The sequence below is a fragment of the Cavia porcellus genome, unplaced genomic scaffold, assembly GCF_034190915.1.
Source record: "Cavia porcellus strain 051 isolate PalLab524CR breed Dunkin Hartley unplaced genomic scaffold, mCavPor4.1 scaffold_30, whole genome shotgun sequence".
Classification (NCBI taxonomy): domain Eukaryota; kingdom Metazoa; phylum Chordata; class Mammalia; order Rodentia; family Caviidae; genus Cavia; species Cavia porcellus.
The window spans coordinates 29770788-29785869 of NW_026947513.1; the positions used below are offsets into that span (position 1 = coordinate 29770788).

Consider the following 15082-nt stretch of genomic DNA (forward strand, 5'->3'; position numbering starts at 1 on the left):
GTTTTGTCAAATTAGTACAGTAACAGATTTTTATTAGACTGTACCATCTTTTTATCTTCCAAATTATGTTTTTTTAGGGTACCATTGACAGTTTTTTAATTATCTTATTAATGAAGACCTAGCATGTGTCTTCTCACACCTTTGGTCTTTTATATGAATTGCCTTGATCCACGTAAACTGGTGGTCAGTAAATGATTTTTTTTCTCTTCCCCCTGCTGCACATTTTTCTTTCTTACGCCACATCCTGTTAAAATACCCCAGGTAGTTTTCATTACTTAATGATAAAATCTAATCAGTGTTTAGGACCTGTAAAATTTAACTCCACTGAACCTTTCCAGTCTGTAGTTAGCTGCAGTATATGAACCTTCCATTCCATTGAGTCTAATGATTGTCCTGGAATGTTGATTTTGGGGTAAGGAGGTATTCCTAGGCAAGTTACCACTAAACTACATCCCTAGCTGGTTTTACTTTTTTAGACTGTTTCCCTAAATTGTCCAGGTTGGATTCAGAATTTTAATTTCTCATGCCTCAGCATCCTAGGTGGTTGGGATTATAGGAATGTGCCAACTCTCCTGGCTTTATGCCTTGACCCTGATTTACCCACCATAGAATTTTCATTTATGTTTTAAATTATGTAATTATAAAATTATCTGTACTTTCAGAACAATATTGTGCTGTGTTGTTTTAGCAGGTTAAAGAATGAGATTTTATATATTTTACTATTTTAAGAACACTCATTGTCTTTAAAATATATATCATTTTAATTGATATTTTAATGCAAATTCTACTTGGAGAACCAAGAGATATTCCAAGGGTTATTTTAAATTAAAAAATTATATCTTACAAACATACAGTGGAGTGTATGAATTTTTTCAGTGCTTGACATTTCTGTGGAATCCACAGTTTTAATACTTTTATTGATGATATTTCTATCTAACTAACTTCACCTAGTCCATAACCCTTGGATTTATGTTTAATCTGGTCAGCAATATGGGTAGCATATTTATTGGTACTCAAAAGGCTAGACATTAAGAAGTTCAATTATAAATTCTGCTTATATTATGCTACTATTGATAATGCTTCCATAGATAATAAAGTAGTAGCCATCTCTGTATATAATTTTCTTAAATGTACATAATGTAAGTATTGGAGTGAATTTTAGGTCTAGCTTAGTGAGTACCTGCCTATATGAATCAAATAGTGTTCATTAAGTCTCTGCCTCTGTTACTGCATTTTTTTTCTTTTTCTTTTTTTTTTTTTTTTTTTTTTTTGTCTTTTTCATTTTTATCGGTACCAGGGATCGAACTCACGACTGCCTGCTTGCAAGGCAGGTGCTTATGCCGCTGAGCTAAATCCCCAGGCCCACGTTACTGCATTTTTTACAGTGCTATGGATAGAGTATATAATCTGGAAATTCACTTCTATCCTGAAATGATTTTCTGGTTAATCCTGGTTTACAATGGAAACAGAGATGTTAGTTTGTCTGTATTCATAGATAGCTAAGAGGCAAATTCAAGACTAGAGTTCTTCAGCTTATTTCAGGAAAGTTGATTTTCATAAGCAAAGGCATAATTATGGAGGGTAAAAGCTTTATCACAAGTTCTATACAAAAGTGAATGGTTTGACTGCATTAATGATTGCATTTATGTCCTCCAGTGAGTTATATTTGAGCATATTTCACATACTAGCATTTAGAGTGTTTTTTTAATAGAACCATAGAGTTTAAAAAGAAACTTAACCTTTTATAAGTTTAGGCCCCAGAAAGTTGATAGAGAAGATACTTTTGTAGAAGAAACTACTGAATTGGGAAGGGTATATGGAGTTTGAGCTTGAGTATGCAGAGCCTAAATCCTGATGTTTTCACTTGATGCAAAGAGCCTCTTTATACAACAATGAAAATCACTCATTATGGATTTACTCCTTACTTGCAATATTTTTGTAAACATTAAATAACTTCTAAACCTGTAAAGACCTTTTAAATAAGGATCAGACGATAAGGTCAGATACCTAGTAAGTATTAGCTCCACTTGGTTCCCTGCTTTGATCACAAGCTTTATCAGTTCTTTAAAAGTGGTGCTTAGACAAAATAAATGATGTATGTTTTACTTTTCTAGGTAGAATTTGTTATTTATAAATATTAACCTACACATTAGAACATTCTAAATTTTCTTCATAAATTACAAAGCACAAAAAGTTATTCTGCTTGTGAAAGTAAAATTCACATATTGATATAGAAATAGTATTGTAGGTTTGGAGATTTAGCCCATCGACAAAGCACCTGCCTGGCAAATGCAAGGTCCTGAGTTCAATCCCCAATACAAAAAAGAAAAAAATAATATCACTAGCTTATTAAAGATCAATGTAAACATATGTTATGAATTATATCTGAACCTCAACTACCAAACTCTGTTTAGGAAGAGTTTGTGTTTATTATGTAATAAATTTAATTTTCACTAGCCCTTTAAAGTCTGTCTATAGGAGAACCAAATTTATATGTTTCTTCCTTGCACATTTCCTTAAGAGTTGTAGTCTTCAGCGTTAGCTATATATTGGATTATTTGGGAAATAACAAAAAAATGCTGATGCTGAAGTCCACGATATACTGTTTTAAGTAGTCCATTGTATACCCTGGGCATCAGGATTATTAAGATCTCCTCAGGTATTTCTGTTGGGTAGTCATGGTTGACAAGAATTGATTTAGAGACTAGATTCTGTCCTGGCTTAAAAATTAAAATCAAATGCTAGCTGGACTTCTTGGGTTTTGAAATAAAATGACAGATTCATTTATAATGAGAATTGACAATTTGCATAACATTTTACAGAGCCCTTTATGTGACTTTCTTTGCTTTTGCCTCTTTGGTAGTCATTTCACTGATAATTACTGTCAAAGGTGGACTGTGCTTCTTCTGTTGCAAGCACAGTGACAGATAATATATTTGCTTAGTAGAAATATTGCACATGTATAATACTTTTGCTAACATCTTTTTTCTTAGTTTGTGTTCTTCTTTCCATCTACAGTGTTCCCTCTTCCCAATGATGTGTTTAAATCCTAAATCCATCTTGTACTTTTTATGACTCACCTCTTTGCTACGGTAGCTTAAAAGATGTTGGGCCAGTTTCCACATAGACTGTTTATAGTCATCTATTTAAATATATGACCTGAATCAGATATTGTGACAACTACATCTGTTGTAACTTAGGAATATAAAAAAGACATAGTCTTATTTTTTCCTACAATACAGACTTTTAGATTGTCTGCTACTAAGTTCCTATTATAAACTCTACTGGGGGAAAACATTCCTGGATTTCTGTATGGTTGTGTCATTCAACTGTTAAGAATAGTGATTGTATACTTTCTTGGAAGCAGTAACTCTTGAAAGTTCACTGCATAGTGTGGTCTCTTGTATTTAGGTTCAGGGACTTCCTGATCCTTCTTAGAAAATCATGTGTGCTAGTAGGGGGATGGTCGGGTAAGGGAATTTAAAAAAAGGAAGCAAATTGTATTATGCACATGTATCTTCTCTGCAAGATGATGTAAAATGCATGTACTGAACACATACACTACAAAAAAAAGTTCTCAAAAATACATCAAAACCAAAGCCGTAACATTAAGGAAGACAGACATATTATTTTGGTTCCCTTGATTAAATTACTTTTATTGATTTATGCATTGTCATTCTTCACACAGTGTTGAGAGATATTGCAAACCATTTCTGTGAAATTTGTTTTCATTGAAATGGTCTTGGAAACCGTATCTGAATGCTTGTTCAGTGTGAGGTTGCAATCCACTAGTGAGGTTATGAGATTTGGTGGTTCCTACTAGGATTCCTAGGTTTTATATTGTTCATTTTGCCTTTTTTACTATTATATTTAAATATTAATATTTAATATTAAATATATATTTATAAATATCACTTCGGTATTAGTGTTTTGCTCTTTCCTTTTAGTAAGCGTTATTTCATGAAACTTGAGTTCTTTATGTAATATGAGTTACATAAATTATGTATGTTTTGGACTGCTTTGCAAAATATATTACTGTGTCTTTTGTGAATAAAATTGAAAAGTCACTGTACTTTATCATACTTTCTCTCTCTCTCTCTTTTTTTTTTTTTTTTTTTTTTTTTGGTACCAGCAATTGAACTCACGACCTTGCCAGTCAGGCACAGTGCTGCTGAGCTATATCCCTGCACCCATCATACTTTCTCATATTAAACTATAAAGATTGGTGTTTGAATAAAATTTATTGCAGTAAAGGTCATATGCCCTTAATCCCCATCATTGTTCTCACCCACATGAGTGTTTCTAACACATTTATCCCATCGTTCCTGCCACTTTCTAAAGCAGTTCTGGCATCTTTTTCTCTGAGTGTCTTTATGGGATGTAGTCAGAAACACAGTGAATTCCGCGGCCGAGTGCCACACAAATGACAGGCAGGTCCATAAAACATTATGGTGTGTTCTCATCAGACTTATTCACCAGATCTGACACTGTACAACTTCTATTTTTTCCCCAAAATAAAAACGACCGTGATTGATAAATGTTGTGAATTGGTTTGGGCCATTGAGGAGCCACATGTGTAATTATAGACATGAAAAAGGAGTTCGAGAAATGCTTCACAAAGTGGCAGGAATGATAAGTGTGTTAGAAGTGTGTCTTATAATAATTTTTAAAAGTAAACCTTGACTTTATTTAATGATCACACCTGTGGACTGAAAGAGAGCTTTTCCTTATTCTCATTTGTAAAATGGGAATAATAATAATAATTGTTACCATATAGGGTTGTTATGAGAAGTAAATATATATATATATATATATATATATATATATAGAGAGAGAGAGAGAGAGAGAGAATAGTGTTTACGTGGCATGGTAAGTGCTTAATAAATACTAAAATTACTGGGCAACATAATCCTTAGATTAAGTGCTTTGTTTTTATCCAATGGAATTAAAGGTTCTGTATTAATGATGTCCTTTTGCTTCAAGTACTAAAAAGAAGTAGGTGAGAGATAAAATTATGTCAGAAGATTACCAACTAAGTTTCTTGTCTTTCAGGCCAGGGACTTAGCTCAGTGGCGTAAGCGCCTGCCTGACAAGCACAAGTTTGTGAGTTCGATCCCTGGTACCAAAAAACACCCTAAAAACATTTCTTGTCTGTCTTCCCTTAAGCCTGAATTGTCATTTGAAAATTCTGTTGCATATCTGAAGGCAGGCCTCAAACCCTTCCAGTGACATCAGAATTTTCAAACTATGACATTTTAACTTATTCCTTTATAGTTTGAGATACTTTTCATGTTCACCTCTGCCAGGAGGAAAGTTGGAAACTCATGTGAACAGTTACTGTCTGTTTAAATTGTAGATTAACTCATTGGTTAGTTTCTGTTCCTGGGATTTTTACTAAATGGTTGAATCCAGTATAGAAAGAATGGTGATTGAAGCATTAGCTGTCTAACCTTGTTGAGTAAGTTTGTAGATCCAGTTAAAACTGTGCTATGTGAAATTCTAAGTTATAAATGCCTTTAAATGAAGCTTTAATAAATGTTTTTACACAGAGTAACTAAAAGATGTCTGTCAAGAACTTTCATATACGTTTGGGCCAGGTATACAGCTCAGTGGCACAGTGCCTGCCTGGCCTGGCCAAATCCTGAGTTCAATTTTTGGTTCAAAAAAAAAAATTTTTTTTTTCATTGAAGGCTGGGAGTGTGGCATGATGGTATAGCACTGGTCTAGCCTGTGGAAGGTTCCGGGATTGACTCCTGGGTATGGAGGGGTGATAACACAGGATAGGACACAGAATGGGACAGGGACAAAAACTCTCATGGAATAATACAGGTCAATATTGTTTTCCATACTGTGGCATCAGAATGCCTTTGGATGTTTATTTATTTTAAACATATACTCCTGGGTGCTTTGTTATACATAGTATGTCTATGTCGTAAAACATTTTTGTACAAAATGGTAAATTTCATTTGATTAGTGTAAATCAGATTGTGCAGTAAAAATTCCTGGACAATGAGGACTTACAAAAATGTAGGAAGTTGCGGTTTTCTAAACTTGTCACTAGAGACATACACTTGTTAAGACTGATTTCTGAGTGCTGAGAAGCATGGTATTTGGGGCTGGGTGTGTAGCTTGGTGGCAGAGCACTGTTCTAACATTCATAAGGCCCTGGATGTATCTGTAGCATAACAATAGCAAAACCCGCAGCGTTTGCCATTTTGGAGTTCTAGCAGTTTTTAAAACTAAAAATCTTAACTGTACTTAACTGACTGTATTAAAGTTTAAGAGAGAAATATTCCCATGTGTCCCAGAATCTTTGAAAACCAAAGTCCTTACAGGTCATTGGTAAAAGAAGAAGTAACAATGTTATGTCTGGATTTAATTTTTACAACCTTTAATAATTTGGAGAATTTTTGATCTAAATTGAAAATTAAACAAATTTAGGAGAATTGGTCTTGGTGGAAATAAATGCAAAATTGGAAAGGAGACAGATTCTGAGACGGGAGTAGAACAAAGTAGGAAATGAAATAGTGCAGTAAAAGAGTTCGTGACAGTAAGGTCTAGGGAGCAGTAGATGGTGAGGGCAATCTTGATTTCAGAATATGTATCTGTGTCTGGTAGGATGTTGAAATCTAAGAGGGCTGATGCTATGCACTTTAATACGAAGTGGTGGTAGACATAGCTTTTTAATTATTTTAAATTTTAGGGTAGGAGTGAGAGGACAACTTGTTTTATCTTAGAGGTATTTGAAATTTTGTTATGTGTCAGTGCTAAGAGTATATCCCAGTTATATTTGAGGCAATAGGTTGAGTGAAATCACTATTTATTTTGGGGATCATGAGGGAATCTAGGAGGTCAGTGATCTAGCTATAAAATTAGAGAAACATTCAACTTGTTTATTATATTAAAAGTATAGGGAAAGACGTCAGCTTGGAAAGAGGTAGTGAATATTGACCGTAGATTTGAAGATATTTCAAGTGTTGCTCTATACGTCTAATAATAGGGCTATCTGACGAGTTTAAAAGACCTTGTCAAGCATTTTAAGGTTCATTGCACGTAACCTTTCACTGACTCATTTCCAGAAACATCTTAACTTTGTAAAGGTGAATTATCTTACTAGATGGGAAATATTTCTCAAAAAAACAGGATCTTAGAGCTGTAGGGATTAGAACAATTAAGTTTTGAAAGTTTTGCCATTTCATTTTATTTAGATCAGTGATTACTGTGAATCTTGTATCATATCTAACAGGAAATATTAATTTTGAAGTTGAGGATTTTTGTGAAATGCAGGTATAGTTTAGGCATCCATCAAGTGGTAGCAGTTATTATTAGTCATTTTAAGTTCCTACCTGTGGAAGAATATTGACTGATTCAGAGTGTTGCTGTGTAGTTCAGGCTACCTGGCACTCCCTGTGGAGCCCAGGCTGGCCTCAGACTCACACCGTTACTCCTTTCTCTTGCCTCAGCCTCCTGAGTGTGTATGCTACTGCAGCTGGCTCTACTGTATTTTTAATAGTTTTACTTCTAAAAAATTTAAAAGGCATAGTTGTTACAACTGAAAGATGAAAACATGTGTAACTATTTTGCATCTACTTTCAGTGCCCACACTTACAAAGTGATCTGTTTTGTGAGGCATATGAACTTTTTTTTATTTTAATGTTTTAAGATTTAACTTTCTAGATTTTGCTAAATTTGCAGCATTGTTTTGTGGGCCGACTAATTTTCCATATCCTTATGTATGTAGTTAAACTTTAAAGGGATTGTAAGTTAAACATATGGGAGACTTTTTAATTTTGATTTTTCTGTTTAAAGGCAAATTATCAGGAATTAAAAACTGCTTTTTTTTTTTTTTTTTTTTTTTTTGGTCTTTTTGAGACAGGGTTTTGCTATGCAGTTTAGCCTGGTCTTGAACTCACTTTATAGCCCATGCTAGCTCAGCACTCACAGTGATTCTCCTGCCTCAGCCTCCCAAGTCCTGGAATTACAGGTGTGTGCCACCACACCTGGCCTCTTTATGTTTCCTAATGCTTAGAATATATCACTAAAGAAAATACTCTGTGTCCATTAAAGTGAGTCTTTTAAAAAGCTTTTTAGGGGATCTTGGAAAGGCTGCATACTAGAACTATGATATTTGTTTCAATTGTAATGAATGGCCAACAGATTTTATTTTCAGTTTGCCTAGCATTTGTTTTCTGATTCTTGTCTGAGATGATAAATTCAGGTGGACACTGTTTAAAAATAGTAACTTAGACAAAAATCTGTACAAATATTCAAAATTTACTGTTAGTCATTGCTGGATATGGTTCTAGCTTATTAAAAGCTCTTGAAATCATAATTGCAAAGAAGTGAGATCTAGTTAAATAAAATTCTTTGTGTTTTGTTTTAAAATACAGGACAAAGAACTTTAAATTTTATTTCTCATTTAAATTTTAATTCTTTTTCAAGTATCTAATGAGATGAAAACTAAATAGGCTCAATTTTTGTATTATAGGAGGTTACCTGGAGCGATTGATGTTATTGGACAAACTATAACTATTAGCCGAGTAGAAGGAAGGCGACGGGCCAATGAGAACAGCAACATACAGGTTTAGTATTTTAACATCAGATTTTTTAGCTGTGAGATTATATCTACATCTAATGTAATTAAAATTTATGATTCTGGATTGTTCTTAGATTTTTCTCTTGTAGTAAACTTAATGTATGGTTTCATTTATGAAAAAATTGGAATAAAGCAGTAAGTCTTCATCTGAATATCGATCTTAATTTTATGAGACATTTTTACTAAGCAAAATCGAGATGCTGTTTTGAATATATTTTTTATGTCCTTTTTCATGCAAATGATATTCCCATGTTAATCTTAAAAATACCTTCTAAAATCTGTTCAATTGCTTTCTTATATTTACCATAATTTAATGTGCTGTTTCTGGAGAAACAGCATTCTTTTGTCTTCAAAATGAAAGAGTCAAAGAAAATGAGTTACGAGTAAATTAAACAACTAATGTTAGAACTTTAGTAATGGAGCTTACCAGTTGTTCAGCTTGGCCATTCTTTTTCATCATTTATTCCCTTTTTCTGAACACACTAAAAATATTCAGTGGATTTTGATTATCCAGTAAATTAATTATATAAAATATTCTTTTTTTAAGTGCCTTTACAATGAAAGGTAAGCCTCTATTACTTTCTCCCTACTATTAAAACACCATGACTTCTTAAAACATTTTTTGTTCCCTAATTTAAGAATAGGTTATGAGTGTAAATCTTACAAAAATTACTGTATTTAAATGTAGAAAGTTAATGAAAAGGAAGTTTATATATTTAGGTACTATGTTGTAGCCAGCAAGAATTCAAGAATTAGAAATTAAATATATAGTATTATGTTGGCAGTTTTGTTAGTTTTGAAACCTATTTGCACACCAGAATCCCTTAAGCAGTTTGTCAAAAGTCCACTAGGTGCCACTTTATTTGCTGTTACAGTTTAGTAGGTTTGAAGTGCTTCTGATGGTGCCCATTCCTTACCTGTTCACACAGACTAGTATTTCTTTGAAAACAGTACTTACATTTTTAAAGTAGAAACTTGTTATTTTGTTTTGTTTTTGAGATAGGGTCTTGCTATGTTGTTTAGTCTGGCCTTGAACCATTATATAGCCAGACTGACCTCAAACTCACTGAAATCTTCCTGCCTCAACCCCAAAAGTGCTGGCATTGCAAGTGTGCACCACCACATCTAGCCTCTCTGAACCTTGTTCTCAAAGTTACATGGCTCATGTGAAGAAGTTATTTACATAGAAGTCTTATTGCTTATTAACTTCCTACCTATAGATAAATGCTGTACAGTCTGTCTGCACCTGGTAAGAACAGGCTTTCCTACAGTGAATGTCTGACATGTGGCTATGTTTATTTCTTAGGGCAAATGTCTGTAATTAATGATTATATTACTTTAACTTGAATATTTAATGTTGTGTGGTACCAACTATTGCAGTTGCTATATTATATTTATTAAATACTTGTTTGGAATTTTAAAAATTGCTTATTAAAAGTTTTTTGGTAACCAGTTTTTTTTTTCCATAGGCTTTAAATATGAACATTTTTAAGTGTGTGTATATGAGAGTGTGGGATCTTACATATATGTATATATACATTCATAGCAGACATAGAAGTATTACCTCCCCAAATATGTGTGTATATGAACTATACTGCCTTTGACTTTATTCTTAGATTGAGTGAAATAATTTTATAAGATTAACCTAAGACAACATTTACTTATTGCTCTGATGACCTGTCCTCTAATTTTAGGTACTTTCTGAAAGATCTGCTACTGAAGTAGACAACAATTTTAGCAAACCACCTCCGTTTTTTCCTCCAGGAGCTCCTCCCACTCACCTCCCACCTCCTCCGTTTCTACCACCACCTCCAACTGTCAGTACTGCTCCACCTCTGATTCCACCACCAGGTAAGTAATAAAAAAGGCATTTGAATCTGAAAGGAAACCTGTGAATGTTTCTTGTTTTGAGAAAATATACAGTAAAAATACAAGTTTAAAATTAAGTTGATTTATTACATTAAAAGTAATATATTAGTTTATCTCCAACAAATACGTATTAAACAACAAATTTATAACTGATACATATATCTTGTTATTTCAGCTTAGAATGACAATTACAAAATGAAAAAAGATACACAAAAAATACAAAAAGATAAAATAGTAATCCTACAAATATGATCATGGTCCTGAACTAGAGTTGCTGCTAACACTGTATATATAAATCCCTACTGAATTGTAAACTTATGTTAACTTGTTTTGAAAAAACTTTTTTTTAAAAACTTTTAAAGATAATTTTAGCAATCTAGTAGTAAAAAATATATATATCCTACAAAAAGAAATTAAAATTCAAGTTGGTTTTCTTTTAAGTGATTGGTGCTAGGCACCAGGGGCCTGGCATTTGCTTAATGTTAAACAAGACAGAAAAATGTGGTAAATATTAAAAAATATTTTCAGCTACTGTTGATGATTACAAACCAGGTCATCAATAATAGAGAAAAAAATTACAAGTAATACCCAAATTTTATTTTTATTTAATCTTTTATCCAGTGACCTTTTTTACTTTTTTCCCAATAAATTTTTAATATTTATAGTATTCCCCTTACCTAACAAAATTGATTGAGATTATTATTGCTTTCTTTCTAGGGAGAATGGCAATTGTAAATAATAAAAATTAGCTGTTTTTTCTGATGAGACTTGCATAGAGACATATATTAGGATTTGCTTTGTGTAAATAAAAGCAATTTACACTAGAGAGCCATATTCTATCTCTTACTTTATCTTTGCAAGAGAGCTGTTTTACATTAAGATACCATTGTTATCAGAGTCAGATAAATGTCTCTAAATACCAGCTGCTACCTTTTGCCCTTCATCCTAATCACTTTTGATTTCCTTGTACGGACTGCTTAACTCTCAAAAAAGATGAGAAAAATATTACAAAAAGTGATTTCCATTTTTAAACAATCTCTTATTTCAAAATAGAGAAGATCAGAATGGGTTAGATGTGCTTATGCCAGACAATATGATTTCTGAAGTTCAGGGATTTTCTTATCCCCATAATTAAATTGTGCACAAACTATGAGTTGTGATTGGTCTGTGATTCTTGAGTCTTTGCTCAGAATTAATGAAAAGAAATTATGTGATTCATAATAAAGACTTCTGTGATAGTAAATCCATTGTTCTCTAAAAAATGAATTAGATAAAATGCAGAACAGTTAACTTTTGAACCTTTATAATAAGAGTAAAAATTGTTAATGTATGAGATAGTCCTTTGCTGAATAGTCCTTATTATGCTGAATTGCTTTAAAATCCTATTTAAACTTTACTAGGTACTAACAGTGATTTGAACATTTCTTTTATAAAATCTTACAGATTGACTGATGGATTGTTGATGTAATGGGATTGAACTCAGGATCTTTGAACTAGGCTTCAATCCTAGCCCTTTTTATTTTCTTAGTGTTTGTTTTGAGACTTGGTCTTGCCAAGTCACCAAGTTCTCCAGACTAGGCTTGAATTTGTGATCTTCCTGCCTTAGCCTCCCAGATTATTGCAGTTAAAAGCACATGCCACCATGCCCATCTGTTTTTTTAATTGTTAAAATCTCTTAATTGACAAAACTTCTACATATTTATGGCTACTGTATAATGTTTTGATATATATTTGCATTGCATAATAACTTTTAAACTATTTAGCTGTCACTATAATATTTAAAATCTATTCCTTTAACTGTTTTAAAACACACAGTTATTAACTGTATGTGGTCACTAGGATGTAAAATAAATGTCTAGAACATTGTTTTTCTCGTCTAACTGAAACTTTCTATCCCTTGAACAATGTCTTCCACTTTGTGCCATCACCCCAGCCTTGTAACCTTCATGCTACTATTATGAGTTAGGCTTTTTAGATTTCACACATAGGTGAGATCATGCAGTATTGGTTTTGCCTTTATTGGCTTATTTCACTTAGCATAATATCTTCCAGATTCATGAATGTTGTCACTAATGACAGAACAAAAGAATTTCCTGGTATATAATCTAATATAGTATATCTTCAGCCTTTTTATATGTTCAATACTTGTTTGTTAAAGGAAAAAAGTGGAGTGAATTTATAAAAAATGAAATACGTAATTGTTATAAAACTATTCAGAAGGGCCATAGGATATTGCCGATAACCAGTGGCATGATTTGAAAGTTTACTTTTTAAAAAATTGATAGTTAACTTTATTTCTTTGACATGTAACCTCTGTTTACAAGCATAATAAATCTTCAAATAATGGTTAGGCTTATGCATGACATTGCACCATAAAGTACCATTGATTATTTTCTGTTTTTTGGTCTATTTATCTATTATTAATTCTCAGGTCTATGCTTTGTATCCAGATTGTCTTTGATACTTCCTTGGATTATCATTTCCCTGCTAACCTGTCAGAATTTATGGATTACAGATTAAAATAATTTCTAATCCTGATGTAAATAATTCCTTACTGTGGCATGTTGACTGAAAGGATATATAAATTTGTATTAAAACCAAGTATTTGTTAGTTGAGAATATGCAAATTACTCATTTTTTACTAGAATAGGGGTGTCCAAGAGAGTGTATGCTGTGTATTCTCATGTGTATTATCCGCTAATAGTATTCCTAGTGTCTCATGTATATTGGCACTCCTTAAAAATGTTAGCTGAGTTAACGTGTATGTTTTTATAACACTAGACATGAGTTTTCACATGGAGAGTTGGTATAATTGTAATTTGTGCTGGCTGTAATCAGCAGTATGGCTGCAGCTGACTATAGATGCTCATGCTGAAAGCTGTGTTTTCTGTAGCCCTTTGCACAGAACTGTGATTGCATCATGTTCTGTAGTTTTTGTAAGGTGAATCACAAGCAGCAGTGAAAATAAGCCGTGACTCAAGATCTCAAATATTTGCCTCAAAATGTATTCCATTTTTCTTAAGAAAAATCTTGAGCAGTGTTTTGATTTTTTGCTTTCTTTAGAAATATTTAAAAAATGGGCCAGGGATTTAGCTCTGTGGCATAAGCTCCTGCCTGGCAAACATGAGGTCATGAGTTCTATCCCTGGTACAAAAAAAGGAAAGAAATATTAAAAGGGAAGAAAAAAAATCTTTTGAAGATTGGTTTAAATATGTTTTAATGCTACATTTGTTAACACTAGATTTACGATGTGTTTTAAATATCAGGCAAATACAGTGAATATATGTTATGCCTATATTTTAAGATGCTACTAGTTGTTTGTTTTTTAATAAACATAATAGTTGGCTATATGCCCAGAGTTCCCTGAAAGACCTACTTTATCTCACCATAATTCATTATAAATCATTCTCAGACGTGCCCTCATTTATGATCAACTGTGCATGCTTGGAGGTTTGCAGGCATGGCTCATCACTTAAGATAGTCCTTAGTATTTATGAGGTGATAGAGACAACTGTCAACAAGACTTTTACTATCAGATAGTTGACAGAGAGGAAGGATGTATTGCCTCCTTTCCCTCCAATTCCACATCTGCAAACAGGTGTGGGACCTTTTCGTTAACATAGAAGTCAAAGTATTTCTGACAATAAGATTTTTACGAAGAAAGAGGAAGTTTTGAATTAGAGTACAGTGAATGTTGGATGAGACATCTGGAAGTGCAGAAATATTTAATATTGTTCCTTGTAGCCATGCCAACAGGAGCTTGAAAACAAATAATGGTTAATCGTGATCTTCTGTAGTCTCAAAAAAACACAGAAAACCTGTTACTTTAAATTTCTAGTGAATCAGGGAAAAAATTATGCGTTTCTTGAGTAATTATAGAAATAATAGCTAGTACTTAATAGTGAGTGCTTACTTTTGAACACATTGTTCTAAATGTATCTCAGGTACTCATTTGATTTTAGAGCATTTGAAGTAGATATTCTGATTTTACAGAAGCACAAACTAGGATTTACCAAATTTAAGTAATAGCTAGAAAATAACAGAACCAGGATTCCAGTACAGGCATTGAGGTGTGTCTTAATTCCCCTTGGTGCTGGGACAAAATACCAGTGCCACGACTTAGGGAAAGTGTAGTTTGTTTTGGCTCATATTTCTTTCCTCTTTTAGTTGGCTGGTTCCTAGGCAGGATGGCGTGGCAGAGGATGTGGTGGAGGAAAGCAGCTCAGTGTGTGGCTGGTAAAAAGGAAGGAAGATGGTAAAGAGAAAGGAGATATACCCTTGGGGTCACTCCCCCAGGGGCTTTCCTCTTTGACCCCGTCTCCTAATAGCAAGTAAAGTATATTCCACTGTAGTCCAACAGTCACTTTCTGAAGGGGAAACATTTAGATATAAACCACTAACAAAATGGACCGTACTTATCAAGAAAACTATAGTATTGGATTGTGTGTGTTTGGAGTAATAGGCCTTCGAAGCATTCTGCCCAAAGCATCTCCCTGGTGTTAAAGTCTGTGCATAGATCTGGGTAGGGAAGTTGGATTTAAAAAATAGGAAACTGATTTTTTTTCAAAGATGATTTGTATTGTCTATTCTGACCTAAGCCAGCTTTGAAATAATTTT

At 33.2% G+C, this 15082-nt stretch overlaps 1 protein-coding gene across 18 annotated transcripts in view; it reads left to right on the plus strand.

The window, feature by feature from the left end:
* The window catches only part of Fip1l1 (factor interacting with PAPOLA and CPSF1), a 78116-nt gene that overhangs the window by 38422 nt on the left and 24612 nt on the right, over positions 1 to 15082 (plus strand). For all 18 annotated transcript variants that reach the window (XM_063240436.1, XM_063240431.1, XM_063240432.1 and 15 more), the window contains 2 exons: positions 8489 to 8582; positions 10291 to 10447. In XM_063240436.1, coding sequence (XP_063096506.1) covers positions 8489 to 8582; positions 10291 to 10447 — 251 coding nt within the window. The remainder of the gene's footprint in view (positions 1 to 8488; positions 8583 to 10290; positions 10448 to 15082) is intronic.